This window comes from Argentina silus (genome assembly GCF_951799395.1).
Source record: "Argentina silus genome assembly, contig: scaffold_126, whole genome shotgun sequence".
NCBI classification, from domain to species: domain Eukaryota; kingdom Metazoa; phylum Chordata; class Actinopteri; order Argentiniformes; family Argentinidae; genus Argentina; species Argentina silus.
Genome location: NW_028152680.1, coordinates 28,806 through 48,805, shown reverse-complemented (window position 1 = coordinate 48,805; position 20,000 = coordinate 28,806). Strand labels below are relative to the sequence as shown.

Genomic DNA, 20,000 nt, shown 5'->3' with positions numbered 1-20,000 from the left:
TAAACTACTCATTTGAATAAACTACTCATTTTAATAAACTACTCATTTTACATTTACAACAAATACATTTGTTAATCTTTGCTAGGATCAGGGGCCATAGGCAGTCATAATGCTAGAAGAAGGAATCATTTTTATTATTAATTTATTTACAGTAGAGAAACTTGTACAGGGGGGTGGGGGTGAATGCCGAGGTGGAAGAGCGGAGTGATCGGGCAGGGGGGGTTTGGGGGCTGACCATTGCTTGCAAGTAGGGAGGGGCTGTTCCCTTTGCCGCCCGGTAGGCGAGCACCAGGGTCTTGAATCTGATGAGAGCTGCTACCAGGAGCCAGTGGAGGGTGCGGAGGAGGGGGGTGATATGGGAGAATTTGGGGAGATTGAACACCAGACGGGCGGCAGCGTTCTGGATGAGCTGCAGAGGCCTGATGGTGGAGGCAGGGAGCCTGGCCAAGAGTGCGTTGCAGTAGTCAAGGTGAGAGATCACAAGTGTCTGGATCAAGAGTTGTGCTGCTTCTCTGGTGAGGAATGGACGTATCCTTCTGATGTTGTAGAGGAAGAATCTACAGGAGCGTGCTGTCGCTGTGATGTTCGCCACACAGGATTGTGAAGGATCACCCCAAGGTTCTTGGCTGTATGGGAAGAGGTCACAGTAGAGTTCTCTCAGTGTGGTTCTCTGTGGCTCAGTGTGGTCCTCTGTGGCTCAGTGTGGTCCTCTGTGGCTCAGTGTGGTTCTCTGTGGCTCAGTGTGGTCCTCTGTGGCTCAGTGTGGTCCTCTGTGGCTCAGTTGGTAGAGCATGGTGCTGATAACGATTCCTGCTGGGACCATATACAGTATAGTGAAATGTATGCACTCATGTAATGTAAGTCACTCTGGATAAAAGTGTCAACTAAATGGCAGATATTAGGTGGTGGGCGGAAATGTCTGCAAGACACGCAGAGACATGTGTTGCCACCTGTGAGTCAGAGGGGGGGGGAGGGAGAAAGAGTTGAGTGTCATGAGGAGTGGAGGGGGTGGGTGGGGCAGTAGGGCATGAGGAGGGGAGGGAGGGGGTGGGTGGGGCAGTAGGGCATGAGGAGTGGAGGGGGTGGGTGGGGCAGTAGGGCATGAGGAGGGGAGGGAGGGGGTGGGGCAGTAGGGCATGAGGAGTGGAGGGGGTGGGTGGGGCAGTAGGCCATGAGGAGGGGAGGGAGGGGGTGGGGCAGTAGGGCATGAGGAGGGGAGGGAGGGGGTGGGGCAGTAGGGCATGAGGAGTGGAGGGGGTGGGTGGGGCAGTAGGGCATGAGGAGGGGAGGGAGGGGGTGGGGCAGTAGGCCATGAGGAGGGGAGGGAGGGAGGGGGTGGGTGGGGCAGTAGGGCATGAGGAGGGGAGGGAGGGGGTGGGTGGGGCAGTAGGGCATGAGGAGGGGAGGGAGGGGGTGGGGCAGTAGGCCATGAGGAGGGGAGGGAGGGGGTGGGGCAGTAGGGCATGAGGAGGGGAGGGAGGGGGTGGGGCAGTAGGCCATGAGGAGGGGAGGGAGGGGGTGGGTGGGGCAGTAGGGGATGAGGAGGGGAGGGGTGGGTGGGGTGGGGTGGGTGGGGCAGTAGGGCATGAGGAGGGGAGGGGAGGGGTGGGTGGGGCAGTAGGGCATGAGGAGGGGAGGGAGGGGTGGGTGGGGCAGTAGGGCATGAGGAGGGGAGGGAGGGGTGGGTGGGGCAGTAGGCCATGAGGAGGGGAGGGGTGGGTCTCTTACTAGGGGTGGGTCTGAGCTCCTCATGCCCTACCTATTGTTAAAAACCAACTTCAGGCAGGCTTTTAATTACAGGGCTGTATGTTATGGATGTTCTGTGACTGTCCTCCTATATTTTAATTTTTTATTTTCTATTTTTCATATTTTTCAGATGTAAAGTGCTTTGAGTCCATGAGAAAGCACTATAAAAATGTAATGTATTATTATTATTATTATTATTATTATCATTATTTTTATTTTTATTATTCAATCCAGATGATGTAGATGTGTTTCATAAATATATTCTGCTCATACATCGCCACCTAGCGGTACAGTGGTTATGGGACATTAGCTCAGAGATGTCCTCTCGGAGCATTACGGTAAATAGGTGCGCTTCTTCCTTCCAGACTCAGGAGACGACGGCGCCGCGCAGCCGCACCGCAAGTTAAGGTGAGTGGCACGTTTCCTCATTGTCTTCGGTCTTCGATACGTCTGTTCTACACGCAAGAGGTTCGGTTTTAATACATAGGAATAGTGTGTGTATGAGGCTCTGTTTGTGTTCCTGGACAGCGCGGTGTTTTGGAGGTTTGACCTCCGACTTTGTTGTCCTCTCTTCGGCCAGACGTGCAGCGGAGGGAGGTGCGCTGGAGGGGAAAGTCTGGCGTGGAAACGTCGCGTATTAACGACTCCACCTCACCTATTGTCATATGACGATATTAATCTGATATTCAGGCTTCTGGTTACAAAGCGACGCAGATCGGTTGTCAGAACTGGATGTTATGGTCGCATATGGTTGGACGTCACACATATGTATTCTGCTGCAGGGTGTAGTGGGTAGGGCGCAGGGTGTAGTGGGTAGGGCGCAGGGTGTAGTGGGATCACCTTGCCAAGTCACTGAAGGGTGTGTCCAGTATGAACAGGAGACTGTCCTACCAACTAAATATGCAGGTCAAGTTTGCATGTCTCTCTCTCTCTCTGTCTCTCTCTCTGTCTCTGTCTCTCTCTCTGTCTCTGTCTCTCTCTCTGTCTCTCTCTCTCAATTAACGTTTTTACATGTGGAACCCCCCCCACCCCCCTCTCTCTCTCTCTCTCTCTCTCTCTCTCTATTTGCAGATTCTGATTGGAAGATGGAGTCTTCTGGGGGTAACAGCCCCCGCATGCTGAAGCAGGAAGCAGGAAGTGTGTATTTTCTCTGCTGGCGGCTGAATGTGGGTGGACTGGTGTGACCCGTGTGACTAGTTGGGTCGTGAGCTCCTGATTGGCCTGAGGTGTGACCCTATCAGCATCTCAGCATTGACAGTTAGTTCTGACCCCCCCCCCCCCCCCATTTCCTGGTAGAGAGCAGCTGGTAGTGTCCCTGATGCTCTGCAGGGGGCAGCGTTGTTCCTTGATGCCCCGTTGGCGGGCGGTGGCCTGCCAGCCCCTGCGGTGGCCCGGCCCAGTGGCCCAGGGCCTGGTTCTGGTGCTGGTGACGTTCGGGCTGGTCCTGCCCCTGGGCTGCCATCGCCTGCTCTACTCATACTACTTCATCAGGTCCATGTACCTGGACTCCATGAGCCAGGACGTTCTACAGGTGAGGCCAGAGGGTATACTGTATCTACTGTAAATATGAGTGTATAGATTGTGTATATGAGTGTATATATTGTATAGATTGTATAGATTGTATATATTGCAGGAGAGCTACTCCCGGGGTCAGGAGGCGTTGAGGTTCTGGCAGGACAGTCGTCCATCGACCCACCTCTCCATCGCCACGGGACCCGAGCTGCTGGTCACCGTGGTAACGGCCAGGCGGACCGAGGGGCGGGACTTCCATTACCTGCTGCAGGTGATGCGGCAGCTATCGAGCCTCCTGAGTGGCTGCCGTGGCAGGGGGGGCGGGGCGGGGGAGGGGGGCCACAGGTGCGCCCAGGTGCTGGTGTGCGACGTGGAAAGTGGCCCCCAGGACCACGAGGACGCCAGGCTGCTGGAGGGAAGGTTCCCCGTGGTGAGGCGCCCCCCAGAGGAGAGGAGGAGGCGGGGCCGCGGGGGGTCGGAGGTCAACACCTTTGAGAGGGAGAAGCGGGACTACGTGTTCTGCCTGAGGAGGGGCTGGCAGCTGACCCGGCCCAGGAACGTGCTGGTGCTGGAGGACGACGCCCTGCCCCGCCCGGACCTGTTCCCCGTGGTGAGGGACCTGCTGAGCCGGGCCGCGGCCCACCGGACCCTCTACATGAAGCTGTACCACCCAGAGAGGCTGCAGCGCTACTGGAACCCAGAACCCTGGCGCCTGCTGGAGTGGCTGGGCCTGGGTCTGGTCGCTGCCACCTCCCTCCTCCTCCTCCTCCCTCACCTCCTCCCCCTCTCCTCCTCCTTCTCCCTCTCCGTCCCCCACCTCCTCTTCTTCACCCTGTACTTCATGGTTGCCGTGGAGATGGCGGGGCGCCACTACCTGCTGGAGCTGAGACGCGTCTCCCCGCAGCTCTACGCTGTCGCCCCGGCGACCGAGTGTTGCACGCCCGCCATGCTGTATCCCGGCAACGCGTCGCTGCGGGCGGCGGAGTACCTGGACGGGTCGTTCTGCGTGAAGGGCAACGCCAAGGACACGGTTCTGTACCACATGGCCCGGTCCGTCCCCGGGGAACGGGCCCACAGTGTAGAACCCAACCTGGTCTCACACATAGGAGCCTTCTCCTCCGTCAGAACCAATCCGCCCAGACCCAAACTACTCTGACCAGAACCTACCCCCCCAGACCCAAACTACTCTGACCAGAACCTACCCCCCCAGACCCAAACTACTCTGACCAGAACCTACCCCCCCAGACCCAAACAACTGAGTTCCCTGGACTCCATTCACAGAACTGTTAGCATTAGGCTAGCACCCCCTTGACATAAACAAACACCAACTGTGCCTGTAATGCTAGTCATTGTAATGCTAGTCATTGTAATGCTAGTCATTGTAATGCTAGTCATTGTAATGCTGGTCATTGTAATGCTAGTCATTGTAATGCTGGTCATTGTAATGCTAGTCATTGTAATGCTGGTCATTGTAATGCTGGTCATTGTAATGCTAGTCATTGTAATGCTGGTCATTGTAATGCTAGTCATTGTAATGCTGGTCATTGTAATGCTAGTCATTGTAATGCTAGTCATTGTAATGCTGGTCATTGCCTTCAAGGTCTCTCTCTGGGCGGTAAATGCTAAATGGGATGCTTGGGACAGCCTCATTGAAGTTGAGATTTTAAAACGGTTCAGGTTAAATCCTGGTTAATGTTCAGGTTAATGTTCAGGTTAATGTTCTGGTTTAGGGTTGGGTCGTGTTTCAGCCATGGTGCTGAAGATGATTCACTCAACCTCTCATCCAATATTTGGTGTCGACCGGAAAATGTTGGTGTGCGTCCCTTTATTAGGTCCCTTTATTAGGGTCCAAATATGTCCTGACATCATGGCAATGTCACTGGACTCTGACAGTTTTGAATGTCCATATTAAATGTATCAAAATATATCATCACATATTGCATAACCTTTTTATATTGTATTTATTGATTTGATACTATATGAAATATATTAATCTGTTATGCTCATTATAATATTAAATGAGTCATATTAAAGAGAAGCTACAGGATATCGAGATTTCTACTTCTGGCATGTTTAAACATCTGGTTTTGGGTCCAGATGATGAACTGAATCACTGCCGTGCCTCATTCAGGCATCAGAACTACAGGCACCAGAACTACAGGCACCAGAACTACAGGCACCAGAACTACAGGCACCAGAACTACAGGCATCAGAACTACAGGCACCAGAACTACAGGCACCAGAACTACAGGCACCAGAACTACAGGCACCAGAACTACAGGCACCAGAACTACAGGCACCAGAACTACAGGCATCAGAACTACAGGCATCCATCATACAAACTATCCTGTAGCGTCTCTTTAAACGTGAGGTTTGTGTTCCGGTGATGATGTTCCCACCATCACCTTCTCCTTCATGTTATTGGGTTCAAACATCGCAAACCAATCACCTTTGTGCATTTTATCACTTTGTTTCTTGAATCCTGTGTAGAACTTCGACACTATTCTATTAAAAGAACAGGTGAATATCAGACGGACAGTTGTCATCTGTTCCTTACTAACAGTGTGAAGCGTGGAGGTGAGGTATGTCTGTCCCTTACTAACAGTGTGAAGCGTGGAGGTGAGGTATGTCTGTCCCTTACTAACAGTGTGAAGCGTGGAGGTGAGGTATGTCTGTCCCTTACTAACAGTGTGGAGGTGAGGTATGTCTGTCCCTTACTAACAGTGTGGAGGTGAGGTATGTCTGTCCCTTACTAACAGTGTGAAGCGTGGAGGTGAGGTATGTCTGTCCCTTACTAACAGTGTGGAGGTGAGGTATGTCTGTCCCTTACTAACAGTGTGGAGGTGAGGTATGTCTGTCCCTTACTAACAGTGTGAAGCGTGGAGGTGAGGTATGTCTGTTCCTTACTGACAGTGTGAAGCGTGGAGGTGAGGTATGTCTGTCCCTTACTAACAGTGTGAAGCGTGGAGGTGAGGTATGTCTGTCCCTTACTAACAGTGTGGAGGTGAGGTATGTCTGTCCCTTACTAACAGTGTGAAGCGTGGAGGTGAGGTATGTCTGTTCCTTACTAACAGTGTGAAGCGTGGAGGTGAGGTATGTCTGTCCCTTACTAACAGTGTGAAGCGTGGAGGTGAGGTATGTCTGTCCCTTACTAACAGTGTGAAGCGTGGAGGTGAGGTATGTCTGTCCCTTACTAACAGTGTGAAGCGTGGAGGTGAGGTATGTCTTGGTTTATTTGTCAGGCAACAGTCAGGTTAGGATCAGCTCTGTTATGCTGCGTTCATGTGCTCTCAGAAATGTCCAACATGGAAAGTTGTTGTACACTCAGAGTATCAGAATCAACCAAATGGGAACTCCATAAGTAACCTGCATGTATTTTGACCTGAGAAGTTCCGAGTTTTCTGAGATGACATGAACGCAGCATCAGTAGATACCTGGGGCCTGTTCAGGAGGAAACGTTACACAACATTCACTTAGAAATAAGCTGTGGAGGACAGGTGTGTGTGTGTGTGTGTGTGTGTGTGTGTGTGTGTGTGTGTGTGTGTGTGTGTGTGTGTGTGTGTGTGTGTGTGTGTGTGTGTGTGTGTGTGTGTGTGTGCGCGCGCGCGCATGCGTATGTCATATGCTGTGTATGTGTGTTTGTCACATGCTTTTTAGAACAGTGTGTGTAGAACAGGTGACAGATATGTGTGTGTGTCATATGCTGTATAGGACAGGTGACAGGTGTGTGTGTCTGTCATGTGACCAGGGAGTCAGTTCTACATGTTACCTTTCTGCAGCTTTCTGAAGGTTTCACTTGGTGAACTCAGCCAATGAATGACACTATCAGTCTTCTGCTCAGCCAATGAGATAACACCAACAGATATCTCATCAAAGAATCCAGCAAGCTTTCCTCCTTCAAACGATCCCTCCAAACCCATCTTCTTAAATTTGCTTTTAACCTATAACTATTTCAATTGTTGTTTTCACTGATTATGCTTTTGTTTTACTTTTTATTTATCTATCTATTCTTGTTCTCTCCATGGAATGTCGTGTCTTTGATTACTGAGAAAAGCGCTATACAAAATAAATGCATGATTATTATTATTAATGTATATAATGCAATGTGCTTCACAACATTGTCAAATAAAGCCCATTATAAAGGTTTTATCCACTTCAGGTGACACCTCTGGATGCGACGCGGCACGCCTGTTAAATACACACCTGAATGTAATTGATTAACAAGATCTGAGTCACTAACCCTGAATAATCTGATTAACTAATGAGGATTGGGGATCTGCGGGTTATGTTGTCGCCAGCAGAGGGCGCTGTTTGAACGCAGGTGACGCCGGTGACAGAAGTCTACAGACTTCAGCCAGAGAAGTTAAATTCATGCGCCAGGAATGTCGAGGTTTAAGATGGGTATGTTCGTTAAAGATTATGTTAAATGATCTTAAGTTCATTCAACTGAAAATGTCATGTTTCTTCTTAAAGATCACCTTGCGAGTCCTCGAGAGAGATATTGAGGGTACACGCTCACAACTCGGGATTCTTCCCATTCTGCAGATCAGGCCAATAAAAAAAAGTTTCCTTCCACCGCTCCTCTCCTCCTCTCCTGCTATTTCCGCTACATGTCTGTCACATGACGGGAGCAGAACCACACCGCGGGTCACGATCTGGTGGAGATCGTTAGAAACAGACAAGCAGGCGACTCCATCCTCCGATCAGCGCCTTAAACTGTCCCTAAACATGACTCCAAACCGCCAGGGACGTGTGTGATGTTTACCGGAGGGACGGTAACGGTGACGGTAACGGACGCAGTGTAACTTTCAGGGACAAACACGGGAGTTAAAAACGACGGGAAATCCTCCTCCTGCAGACTGCAGCGAAGGGTTGACCCCAGCAGGAAAAGTACTTCTCCAAGAAAAGTTTCACTGCACTCAAAACAATGTCTGAAGGAGCCGAGAAGAAAGAGAACCCCACCGGAGAACCGACAACCGAGAACGGGAAAGGTCTGACTAACGGTGGAAACGCTTCCGAAGAGCTGAACGGAAAGACAGACGACGTGAGTGAGAGGGTGTTATTGATTGCTGACGTTATCAGTTTTGTGGCACCGTTACTTTTCCTACTTTCCAAACTCGATAGGAATGATCTGATTTGATGAACTCAACACATATTGCGTGTTGCATTGTAGCCTTGGCCGTACAGTAATGTGTCACTGTTATTCTAGGATAGTGATTGTGAAGCTTATTAATGCATATTTTATACAAGACAGTTTTCTCTCTGTAGATGTGCATCAGGCTGTTGGCTCACTTAGTGTCAGTAGCATTTGGAGTCCGGTCCTTCCCTGTACTCTACGTCATCACGTGACGTGTGATTTTTTCGATATTCCTCATTCCTGAGTTTTCTGGTTGCCTTGGGGACGTAGTCTAGACCCCTTCAGAGGGTCACTTGTTGACAAAAACGTCAATGACAGAAAAGTCCGGTGACCAGTTCATCTGATGTCCCGTAAATGATGTCCTGTAAATCAGTTAAGATCCTACACTCTTAGAAAAAAGGCTTCTTCATTTGTCCCTGCAAGGGAAACCTTCTGTGAAAAGGGTTCAAAGGGGTCCCCTATCAGGACAACTGTAGAACCATTTTGGAGCCCCTGTGTGTACTAACCCATTGAGTTGAACGTGCTGGATGTCAAATCTGGATTTGTTCTGATGGCACGTGTTGCATGGACACATTTAGTGAGACTGGTGTCTCAACAGCATGTGTGACGGGCGGGGTTCCAACCCATGTGCCCGACGTGGAAGACCCAAGTGTCTACCATGAGCCAAGAGGACGTCCTCAAGGTGTCACTCCTTAAACAGGTCATAGACAGGGCTACCTTGTCACCGCAGCATGGCTCCTAACCACCGGTGGTGGTGGTGGTGATGTTGTTGTTGTTGTTGTTGATGTTGTTGATGTTGATGTTGATGTTGTTGATGTTGTTGATGTTGTAGGACTTTGATCTGGCTGCGGTCTACGTGTCAGATGCTCAATACAACAGGAACATTTTCTTTGACACCACTCCCCAAGCTGTGAGGTAGGACAGCACACACACACACACACACACACACACACACACGATGTTGATGTTGATGATGTTGTTGTTGTTGTTGTTGTTGTCTCAGGTTGTACCTGCTCTACAACCACTGGGGGTTGCAGGTGTTGGTGTATGCCTTCATCACAGTGGACCTGGCTCTGGCTCTGTTTGAAGACCCAGCCGTCATCTCCCTGCCCATATGGGTACGTCATCTACTACCTACCCTATCTACCCAACCCTACCTAACCTACCCTACCTAACCCATCTACCCTACCCTATCCTAGCTAACCTACCCTATCTACCCTACCCTATCCTAGCTAACCTACCCTACCTACCCTACCCTATCCTAGCTAACCTACCCTACCTACCCTATCTACCCAACCCTACCCAACCCTACCCTACCTACCCTATCTACCCAACCCTACCCAACCCTACCCTACCTACCCTATCTACCCAACCCTACCCTACCCAACCCTACCCTACCCAACCCTACCCAACCCTATCTACCCAACCCTATCTACCCAACCCTATCTACCCAACCCTACCTAACCTACCCTACCTAACCTACCCTACCTAACCCATCTACCCTACCCTATCTACCCTACCCTATCCTAGCTAACCTACCCTACCCTATCTACCCTACCCTACCTACCCAACCCTACCTACCCAACCCTACCTAACCTACCCTACCTAACCTACCCTACCTAACCCATCTACCCTACCTAACCCATCTACCCTACCCTACCCTATCTACCCTACCCTATCCTAGCTAACCTACCCTACCCTATCTACCCAACCCTACCTAACCTACCCTACCTACCCTACCCTACCCTATCTACCCAACCCTACCTAACCTACCCTACCCTCTCTACCTAACCTACCCTACCCTATCTAACCTACCCTACCCTACCCTATCTAACCTACCCTACCCTACACTAGCTAACCTACACTGTGACCTGTTGCTACCAGGTCAAACTGCTTTAGGATGATAAAGCACATTTGTTGTTGTTGATGTTGTTGTTGATGTTGATGTTGTTGTGTCGTCCAGGTGACCTTCGTCATGGAGCTGGTGTGTCTGGCGGCCTTCTCTGCCCGCCTCGTCCACTACGCCAAGGTCATCCCCCGACAACGCTTCTGGAAAGATCCCAAAAACATCTGCATCATCGTCATCATCCTGGTAGTGTTCATGGTTCCTATCGAGAGTAATAGTAGTAGTATAGTAATAGTAGTAGTAGTTGTGGGGGGGACATGCAGCGTTCGGCCTGTAGAGGGTGCTACAGGACCGTGTCCAAGGTGCGGAAAGAAGGCTTTGTCGCACACCTGTTGCGAATGAAGCCTTGTTAACGAAATAGTTTAAGATGTGTGTGCCTCTGCTTTCAGGAGGACGGCTGGAAAGTCAACCAGGTCCTGACATACAATCATAAAAGAAACAGAGTCCGCCTCTCCTCTGTGCCCCACATTGGGCGCCAATGTAACAATGTTCTTGGACACAGAGGCGGACTCGATGTCTCTGTCGCCGCTTTCCCGCCGTCCCCCTGAAAGCAGAGGCACACACATCTTAAACCATTTCGTTAACGAGGCTTCATTCGCAACAGGTGTGCGACAAAGCCTTCTTTCCGCACCTTGGACACGGTCCTGTAGCACCCTCTACAGGCCAAACGCTGCATGTCTCCCCACAGTAGTATAGTAGTAGTAGTAATATAATAGTAGTAGTAGTAGTAGTAGTATAGTAGTAGTAGTTAGTCATAGTAGTAGCAGTAGCAGTAGTACACCACATGGTGAGGAGGATGTGTCCCCCTCAAGGTTTCTTCCTCTGAGGGAGTTTTTCCTCCTGGCCTCTGGGCCCTGTATTTGTCTTTTTTCCTTGGCTTTTTCCTCACATATTATTTTTGTGACAAGCGCTTTGTGACATTTGTCTCTGGAAAAAGCGCTATACAAATAACCTGATTGATAGTGATGGTAGCAGTAGCAGCAGCATGGGTAGTAGCAGTAGCAGCAGCGTGGGTAGTAGCAGTAGGAGCAGTAGGAGCAGTTAGGAGCAGTAGGAGCAGCGTGGGTAGTAGCAGTAGGAGCAGTGTGGGTAGTAGCAGTAGGAGCAGCGTGGGTAGTAGCAGTAGGAGCAGCGTGGGTAGTAGCAGTAGGAGCAGCAGTAGGAGCAGCGTGGGTAGTAGCAGTAGTAGCAGCAGTAGGAGCAGCGTGGGTAGTAGCAGTAGGAGCAGCAGTAGGAGCAGCGTGGGTAGTAGCAGTAGGAGCAGCGTGGGTAGGAGCAGTAGTAGCAGTAGGAGCAGCGTGGGTAGTAGCAGTAGTAGCAGTAGGAGCAGCGTGGGTAGTAGCAGTAGGAGCAGCGTGGGTAGTAGCAGTAGCAGCAGCGTGGGTAGTAGCAGTAGGAGCAGCAGTAGGAGCAGCGTGGGTAGTAGCAGTAGGAGCAGCGTGGGTAGTAGCAGTAGGAGCAGCGTGGGTAGTAGCAGTAGGAGCAGCGTGGGTAGTAGCAGTAGGAGCAGCAGTAGCAGCAGCGTGGGTAGTAGCAGTAGGAGCAGCAGTAGGAGCAGCGTGGGTAGTAGCAGTAGGAGCAGCGTGGGTAGTAGCAGTAGTAGCAGTAGGAGCAGCGTGGGTAGTAGCAGTAGGAGCAGCGTGGGTAGGAGCAGTAGTAGCAGTAGGAGCAGCGTGGGTAGTAGCAGTAGCAGCAGCGTGGGTAGTAGCAGTAGCAGCAGCGTGGGTAGTAGCAGTAGGAGCAGCGTGGGTAGTAGCAGTAGGAGCAGCGTGGGTAGTAGCAGTAGGAGCAGTGTGGGTAGTAGCAGTAGGAGTAGCAGTAGGAGCAGCGTGGGTAGTAGCAGTAGGAGCAGCGTGGGTAGTAGCAGTAGGAGCAGTGTGGGTAGTAGCAGTAGGAGCAGTGTGGGTAGTAGCAGTAGGAGCAGCGTGGGTAGTAGCAGTAGGAGCAGCGTGGGTAGTAGCAGTAGGAGCAGTGTGGGTAGTAGCAGTAGTAGCAGTAGGAGCAGCGTGGGTAGTAGCAGTAGGAGCAGCGTGGGTAGTAGCAGCAGCGTGGGTAGTAGCAGTAGGAGCAGTGTGGGTAGTAGCAGTAGGAGCAGTGTGGGTAGTAGCAGTAGTAGCAGTAGGAGCAGCGTGGGTAGTAGCAGTAGGAGCAGCGTGGGTAGTAGCAGTAGGAGCAGCGTGGGTAGTAGCAGTAGGAGCAGCGTGGGTAGTAGCAGTAGGAGCAGTGTGGGTAGTAGCAGTAGTAGCAGTAGGAGCAGCGTGGGTAGTAGCAGTAGGAGCAGCGTGGGTAGTAGCAGTAGCAGCAGCGTGGGTAGTAGCAGTAGGAGCAGTGTGGGTAGTAGCAGTAGGAGCAGTGTGGGTAGTAGCAGTAGTAGCAGTAGGAGCAGCGTGGGTAGTAGCAGTAGGAGCAGCGTGGGTAGTAGCAGTAGGAGCAGCGTGGGTAGTAGCAGTAGGAGCAGCGTGGGTAGTAGCAGTAGCAGCAGCGTGGGTAGTAGCAGTAGGAGCAGCAGTAGCAGCAGCGTGGGTAGTAGCAGTAGGAGCAGCAGTAGGAGCAGCGTGGGTAGTAGCAGTAGGAGCAGCGTGGGTAGTAGCAGTAGCAGCAGCGTGGGTAGTAGCAGTAGCAGCAGCGTGGGTAGTAGCAGTAGGAGCAGTAGCAGCAGCGTGGGTAGTAGCAGTAGGAGCAGCGTGGGTAGTAGCAGTAGGAGCAGTAGCAGCAGCGTGGGTAGTAGCAATAGCAGCAGCGTGGGTAGTAGCAGTAGGAGCAGTAGCAGCAGCGTGGGTAGTAGCAGTAGGAGCAGCGTGGGTAGTAGCAGTAGCAGCAGCGTGGGTAGTAGCAGTAGGAGCAGCGTGGGTAGTAGCAGTAGCAGCAGCGTGGGTAGTAGCAGTAGGAGCAGCAGTAGCAGCAGCGTGGGTAGTAGCAGTAGGAGCAGCAGGAGCAGCAGCGTGGGTAGTAGCAGTAGCAGCAGCGTGGGTAGTAGCAGTAGGAGCAGCGTGGGTAGTAGCAGTAGGAGCAGCGTGGGTAGTAGCAGTAGGAGCAGCGTGGGTAGTAGCAGTAGGAGCAGCAGTAGCAGCAGCGTGGGTAGTAGCAGTAGGAGCAGCAGTAGGAGCAGCGTGGGTAGTAGCAGTAGGAGCAGCGTGGGTAGTAGCAGTAGTAGCAGTAGGAGCAGCGTGGGTAGTAGCAGTAGGAGCAGCGTGGGTAGGAGCAGTAGTAGCAGTAGGAGCAGCGTGGGTAGTAGCAGTAGCAGCAGCGTGGGTAGTAGCAGTAGCAGCAGCGTGGGTAGTAGCAGTAGGAGCAGCGTGGGTAGTAGCAGTAGGAGCAGCGTGGGTAGTAGCAGTAGGAGCAGTGTGGGTAGTAGCAGTAGGAGTAGCAGTAGGAGCAGCGTGGGTAGTAGCAGTAGGAGCAGCGTGGGTAGTAGCAGTAGGAGCAGTGTGGGTAGTAGCAGTAGGAGCAGTGTGGGTAGTAGCAGTAGGAGCAGCGTGGGTAGTAGCAGTAGCAGCAGCGTGGGTAGTAGCAGTAGGAGCAGTGTGGGTAGTAGCAGTAGTAGCAGTAGGAGCAGCGTGGGTAGTAGCAGTAGGAGCAGCGTGGGTAGTAGCAGTAGCAGCAGCGTGGGTAGTAGCAGTAGGAGCAGTGTGGGTAGTAGCAGTAGGAGCAGTGTGGGTAGTAGCAGTAGTAGCAGTAGGAGCAGCGTGGGTAGTAGCAGTAGGAGCAGCGTGGGTAGTAGCAGTAGGAGCAGCGTGGGTAGTAGCAGTAGGAGCAGCGTGGGTAGTAGCAGTAGCAGCAGCGTGGGTAGTAGCAGTAGGAGCAGCAGTAGCAGCAGCGTGGGTAGTAGCAGTAGGAGCAGCAGTAGGAGCAGCGTGGGTAGTAGCAGTAGGAGCAGCGTGGGTAGTAGCAGTAGGAGCAGCGTGGGTAGTAGCAGTAGGAGCAGCGTGGGTAGTAGCAGTAGGAGCAGCGTGGGTAGTAGCAGTAGGAGCAGCGTGGGTAGTAGCAGTAGGAGCAGCGTGGGTAGTAGCAGTAGGAGCAGCGTGGGTAGTAGCAGTAGTACCTCTGGCCATAGTCTCAATTATTGTCATTTTAACTGACATTATCACTGATTTTCTACCAGGAAATAAGCAGATTCTGTCTGAGGTTTTACACCCCCCCCGTCTGAGTGAACTGACACTGTGCTTAAAGGAAGTGTGTAACGAAGGGGGGGTGGGGGTGAGGGTGAGAAGGGGGGGTGGGGGTGAGAAGGGGGGGTGGGGGTGAGAAGTGCTTAGCACTGTGTTGTGAAATGACCTTTATCCCCATTGTTTCCCCCATGTCAGCGTTTTACTGCACGTGGGGCTGCTTTACTGCACCTTGGCTGTTCGCCATGGAAACGCTGTGACTCAGGGTTCCTTTGAACAAAGGGAGGGATGAGTCATGTGACGCCTGTCAGTCAGTGTACACCAGGGGAGGCTGCTGGAGGTAGAAATCGGAGGACGGGCTCATTGTTAATGCATGGAACGGAATGAGGAATCATATCAAATTCATTCCATGCATTCCAATGAGCCCGTCCTCCGATTTCTACCTCCGCCAGCCTCCCCTGGTACACACCACTTCCCCCTGAAGTGAAGAGGCACCCCAGTGTTTAAGTCAGGAGGGGAGAGGAGAGGAGGAGGAGGAGGGAGGAGGGGAGGAGGGGAGGAGGAGGAGAGGAGGAGGAGGGAGGAGGGGAGGGGAGGGGAGAGGAGGAGGGGAGAGGAGGGGAGAGGGTTTAAGTGTGACGTTTTTGTCACATTTTACAGAAACATGAAACGTGTCCTTGAAGTGCAAACAATCTGCTCTCTCCTCTCTCTCTCCCCCGCCCCCCCCCCTCCTCACCCTCTCCCCCCCCCCAGCTCACCCTGGTGGACATGCTGCTCTACGGCGTGATGAAAGCTGTGGGTTTCCATGGCGTCCGCTTCTCCCGTGTCCTCCGACCACTGCTATTGGTCAACATCACAGAGGGAAGACAGGTGAGAGCCAATAGAAAGTCACCATTCTGAGATAGAAGACAGTAGAAACGTTCCTCTCTTCACTCTGTTAATGATGTTGAACATCCCTCCCTCCCCCCTCCCTCGCTCTCTCCCCCCTCCCTCCCTCCCTCCCTCGCTCTCTCCCCCCTCCCCTTCCTCTCTCTAACCCTCCCTCCCTCGCTCTCTCCCCCCTCCCTCCCTCCCTCTCTCCCCCCCCGCCCTCCCTCCTCTCTCTAACTCCTCCTCTCTCCCCCCCTCCCTCCATCCCTCTCTCCCCCCCCTCTCTCTCTCTCTCTAGCTGCGGAGGGCGTTCAGGAGCATCCGGAATGCTCTTCCTCAGATCCTCTATGTGTTCCTTCTCTTCATATTCAGTGTTCTCATCTTCTCCCTCATGGCTCTCAAACTGTTTGGGAAACGGTATGTCTGCAACTCCGTCCTTCCTCCTCCCCCTCTCTCTCCCTCACCTCTCTCCACCCCCCCCCCCCTCACCTCTCTCTCCCCCCCCCCCTCACCTCTCTCTCCCCCCCCCCCTCTCTCTCCAGAGGGCTGAAGACCATCGAGGGAGGAGCCTACTTCACCAGCTACCTGGAGATCGTGTTTGACCTGTATGTCCTGGTGACCACCGCCAACAGCCCTGATGTCATGTAGGTGCAGCCGGCTTCTGTAGAATAGAGAAGCATGATGGGATATGTAGTTCTGTAGTCACTGGTGCACGGTCCTAAAGTTGCCCCCTAATGCTTCCCCCTGGTGCGTGGTCCTAATGGTTCCCCTGGTGCGTGGTCCTAATGCTTCCCCCTGGTGCGTGGTCCTAATGGTTCCCCTGGTGTGTGGTCCTAATGGTTCCCCTGGTGCGTGGTCCTAATGCTTCCCCTGGTGTGTGGTCCTAATGGTTCCCCTGGTGCGTGGTCCTAATGCTTCCCCTTGTGCGTGGTCCTAATGCTTCCCCTTGTGCGTGGTCCTAATGCTTCCCCTGGTGCGTGGTCCTAAAGCTTCCCCTGGTGCGTGGTCCTAATGCTTCCCCTGGTGCGTGGTCCTAATGCTTCCCCTGGTGCGTGGTCCTAATGCTTCCCCTGGTGCGTGGTCCTAATGCTTCCCCTGGTGCGTGGTCCTAATGCTTCCCCTGGTGCGTGGTCCTAATGCTTCCCCTGGTGCGTGGTCCTAATGCGTCCCCTGGTGCGTGGTCCTAATGCGTCCCCTGCAGGATGCCAGCCTACAACTCCAGCCTGGTGTTTGCTGTGTTCTTCATCCTCTACATCCTCATCAACACCTACATCTTCATGTCTGTGTTCCTCGCCGTCGTCTACAACAACTACAAGAAGTACCTGAAGGTGAGCTGACATGTTGAGAATAATCAGCATATCAATAATAATCATAATATTAATAATCATTGTCATAATCCTCATAATATTGTTTATTATTATTATTATTATTATTATTATTATTATTATTATTATTAAACATAATAATAATAATAATAGACAAAATAAGAATCATCATCATAATATTATATATAAATATATAATAATGATGTTATTATGATTATATATAATATTATTATTATTATTATAGAATATTATGATTATTATGTTGACAATAATAATAATAGTCATAATAATAATCATAATAATATTCTATAATCATAATAATAATAATGCTTTTATTTTGTAGTGCTTTACTCTAAGACACTACATTTATATACAATCATACATTCACAAGCTAGTGTACAACACTGTATATACACTCACTGTATATACACTCACTGTATATACACTCACTGAGCACTATTACAACACTATTACAACACTGTATATACACTCACTGTATATACACTCACTGTATATACACTCACTGAGCACTATTACAACACTATTACAACACTGTATATACACTCACTGAGCACTATTACAACACTGTAGCAACACTGTATATACACTCACTGAGCACTATTACAACACTGTATATACACTCACTGAGCACTATTACAACACTGTATATACACTCACTGAGCACTATTACAACACTGTATATACACTCACTGAGCACTATTACAACACTGTAGCAACACTGTATACACTCACTGAGCACTATTACAACACTGTACTAATACTGGTAATACTCCCTTTATTACAACACTGTACTAATACTGGGTAATACTCCCTTTATTACAACACTATATAATACTGGGTAATACTCCCTTTATTACAACACTATATAATACTGGGTAATACTCCCTTTATTACAACACTATACTAATACTGGGTAATACTCCCTTTATTACAACACTATATAATACTGGGTAATACTCCCTTTATTACAACATTATACTAATACTGGGTAATACTCCCTTTATTACAACACTATACTAATACTGGGCAGGGCCTCCCTTTGCTCTCTAAACAGCCTCAATTCTTCATGGCATTGATTCCATAAGATGTTGGAAACATTCCTTTGAGATTCTGGTCCATGATGACATGATTGCATCACACAATTCCTGCAGATTTTTCAGGTGCACTTTCAAGCTGTGAATCTCCCGTTCTACCACATCCCAAAGGTGTTCTATTGGATTCAGATCCGCTGACTGGGAAGAACTGAAGAACACTGAACTCATTGTCATGTTCATGAAACCAGTTTGAGACGACTTTTGCTTTGTGACATGGTCATTATCATGCTGGAAGGAGCCATTAGAAGATGGGTCAACTGTGGCCATGAAGGGATGCACATGGTCAGCAACAACACTCAAATAGGCTGTGGCATTCAAGAGATGATTGATTGGTATTAACGGGCCCAAAGTGTGCCAAGAAAACATTCCCCACACCATTCCACCACCTCCACCATGAGAAGGTGTACAGGTGTTCCTAATAAAGTGTTTGGTGTGTGTGTGTGTGTGTATATATAATATATATAATTAGTGTATACCATTAGCAGACCCTGGTATCCAAAGGGACTCTCTTGAGTACATGCATGTTTGGTATAGATGGTCCCAGCGAGAAGCCAACCCACAACCTAAGCCTTGATGGTGAAGCCATGCTTATTGTTTGTGTTTTGCCCTGGATAAACATTTCCCTCCCTCCTCTCCTTCCCTCCCTCTCCCTCCCTCTCCCTCCATCCCTCTCCCTCCCCTCCCTCCATCCCTCTCCCTCCCCTCCTCTCCCTCCATCCCTCTCCCTCCCTCCTCTCCCTCCATCCCTCTTCATCCCTCTCCCTCCCTCCCTCCCCTCCCTCCTCTCTCTCCATCCCTCTCCCTCCCTCTCCCTCCCTCCTCTCTCTCCATCCCTCTCCCTCCATCCTCTCCCTCCCTCCCCTCCCTCCTCTCCCTCCCTCCTCTCTCTCCATCCCTCTCCCTCCCTCCTCTCTCCATCCCTCTCCCTCCCTCCTCTCCCTCCATCCCTCTCCCTCCCTCCCTCCATCCCTCTCTCTCCATCCCTCTCCCTCCCTCCCTCTCCCTCCCTCCCTCTCCCTCCCTCCCTCCCTCTCCCTCCATCCCTCTCCCAGGAGGAAGTACGGCAGCTAGTGAGGGCCAAAAGACATAAGATGGTGCGTGCGTTCGCCGTGCTGCAGGAGAGGCAGGGGGAGGCGGAGCCTGTGGTCACGCATGCCTGCTGGAACCGGCTCGTCCGATTGGTCCAGCCAGACATCAGCAACGCCCACAGGGAGCTGCTCTGGAGCGTCTCCGACGACAACAACACAGGAAGTATAGGTCAGTGGGCGGGGCCAACACAAGATCTATAGGTCAGTGGGCTGGGCTAATACAGGAAGTATAGATTATAGAGGTGATTGTTGATTGGCTGCTGTGTTCAGGTAAGGTGAGATTATTGATTGCTGATTGGCTGCTGTGTTCAGGTAAGGTGACGTTCGTCCAGCTGGCCGACCTGCTGAACATCCAGGTGATCACGGTCAAGTCCAGGCCACACCCCCTCCAGACCTGCCTGCCCGCCCTCTACCTTTCCGCCCCCAGCCGCCTGCTACGTCACATGGTCCAGCACAGGTAGGGACACGCCCCTTCAGGTGCAGACACGCTCCCACAGGTAGGGACACGCCCCCTCATGTAGGTACATGCCCCCTCAGGTACAACAGACACGCCCCCCTCAGTTTAACGTTGTGTGTGTGTGTGTGTGTGTGTGTGTGAGGATGGTTAGGGTTAGGCTTGTAAAAGATGACTGATTAATGTTCACTAGTGACTGATTATAGTACATTACCTCTAAATATAGACCAACAAGGACACCCTGGACTCCAGGGTTGTGTGTGTGTGTGTGTGTGTGTGTGTATGTATGTACGTGTGTGTAATCTGTGTATCGTGTGTGTGTGTATGTATGTGTGTGTAATTTGTGTATCGTGTGTGTGTCGCATATGTGTGTATTGTGTGTTTGTGTGTGTATCTCATCTGTGTGTGTGTCTGTTTGTATGTATGTATGTATGTATTGTGTATCTCATCTGTGTGTGTGTCTGTGTGTGTGTGTGTGTATCTCATCTGTGTGTGTGTGTGTGTATCTCATCTGTGTGTGTGTGTCTGCAGGGTGTTTGTGTACACCTATGACCTGATCATCCTGGTGAATGCGGTGTTCATTGGTCTGGACGAGGCCAACCCTGTGATCGCCAACGCAGAGTGGATGTTTCTGTTCCTCTACCTGCTGGAGATCCTCCTCAAACTCTACACCTACGAACCTCGAGCCTTCTTCTCCAAGCACCAGTTCTGGAACTGGTGAGGATCTATCTGTCTATGTGT

The 20,000-nt window shown here is 51.1% G+C and overlaps 2 protein-coding genes across 4 annotated transcripts; both read left to right on the top strand.

The window, feature by feature from the left end:
* The first annotated feature begins 2,127 nt into the window (after window positions 1-2,127).
* Window positions 2,128-5,785, top strand: LOC310824694 (post-GPI attachment to proteins factor 4-like). Of its 3 annotated transcripts, none has more exons than XM_083697951.1 (3): window positions 2,128-2,154; window positions 2,818-3,277; window positions 3,380-5,785. In XM_083697951.1, the coding sequence occupies exons 2-3, from the start codon at window positions 3,065-3,067 to the stop codon at window positions 4,412-4,414; spliced, it is 1,248 nt and encodes a 415-aa protein (XP_083554077.1). In that variant the 5' UTR covers window positions 2,128-2,154; window positions 2,818-3,064; the 3' UTR covers window positions 4,415-5,785. The 3 variants fall into 3 exon arrangements, with proteins under 3 accessions (XP_083554077.1, XP_083554078.1, XP_083554076.1); XM_083697952.1 differs by lacking the exon at window positions 2,128-2,154 and adding an exon at window positions 2,202-2,214; XM_083697950.1 differs by lacking the exon at window positions 2,128-2,154 and adding an exon at window positions 2,211-2,652.
* Window positions 5,786-7,567: 1,782 nt separating this feature from the next.
* On the top strand, window positions 7,568-19,980 carry LOC310824688 (two pore calcium channel protein 1-like; the record flags this gene model as incomplete). Its single annotated transcript, XM_083697942.1, has 12 exons — window positions 7,568-7,659; window positions 7,893-8,302; window positions 9,228-9,310; window positions 9,399-9,513; window positions 10,359-10,487; window positions 15,161-15,277; window positions 15,576-15,694; window positions 15,820-15,921; window positions 16,479-16,605; window positions 18,770-18,974; window positions 19,118-19,262; window positions 19,791-19,980. Exons 2-12 carry the CDS (start codon window positions 8,186-8,188, stop codon window positions 19,978-19,980), a joined length of 1,449 nt encoding a protein of 482 aa, XP_083554068.1. The 5' UTR covers window positions 7,568-7,659; window positions 7,893-8,185.
* Window positions 19,981-20,000: the final 20 nt, after the last annotated feature.

What these genes read in the sequence shown, in the direction of transcription:
- LOC310824694 (XM_083697951.1), top strand. Translation starts at nt 3,065, where the DNA reads ATGCTCTGCAGGGGGCAGCGTTGTTCCTTGATGCCCCGTTGGCGGGCG. An exon ending in TGAGCCAGGACGTTCTACAG is followed by an intron (nt 3,278 to 3,379) that starts GTGAGGCCAGAG and finishes TATATATTGCAG; the next exon opens with GAGAGCTACTCCCGGGGTCA.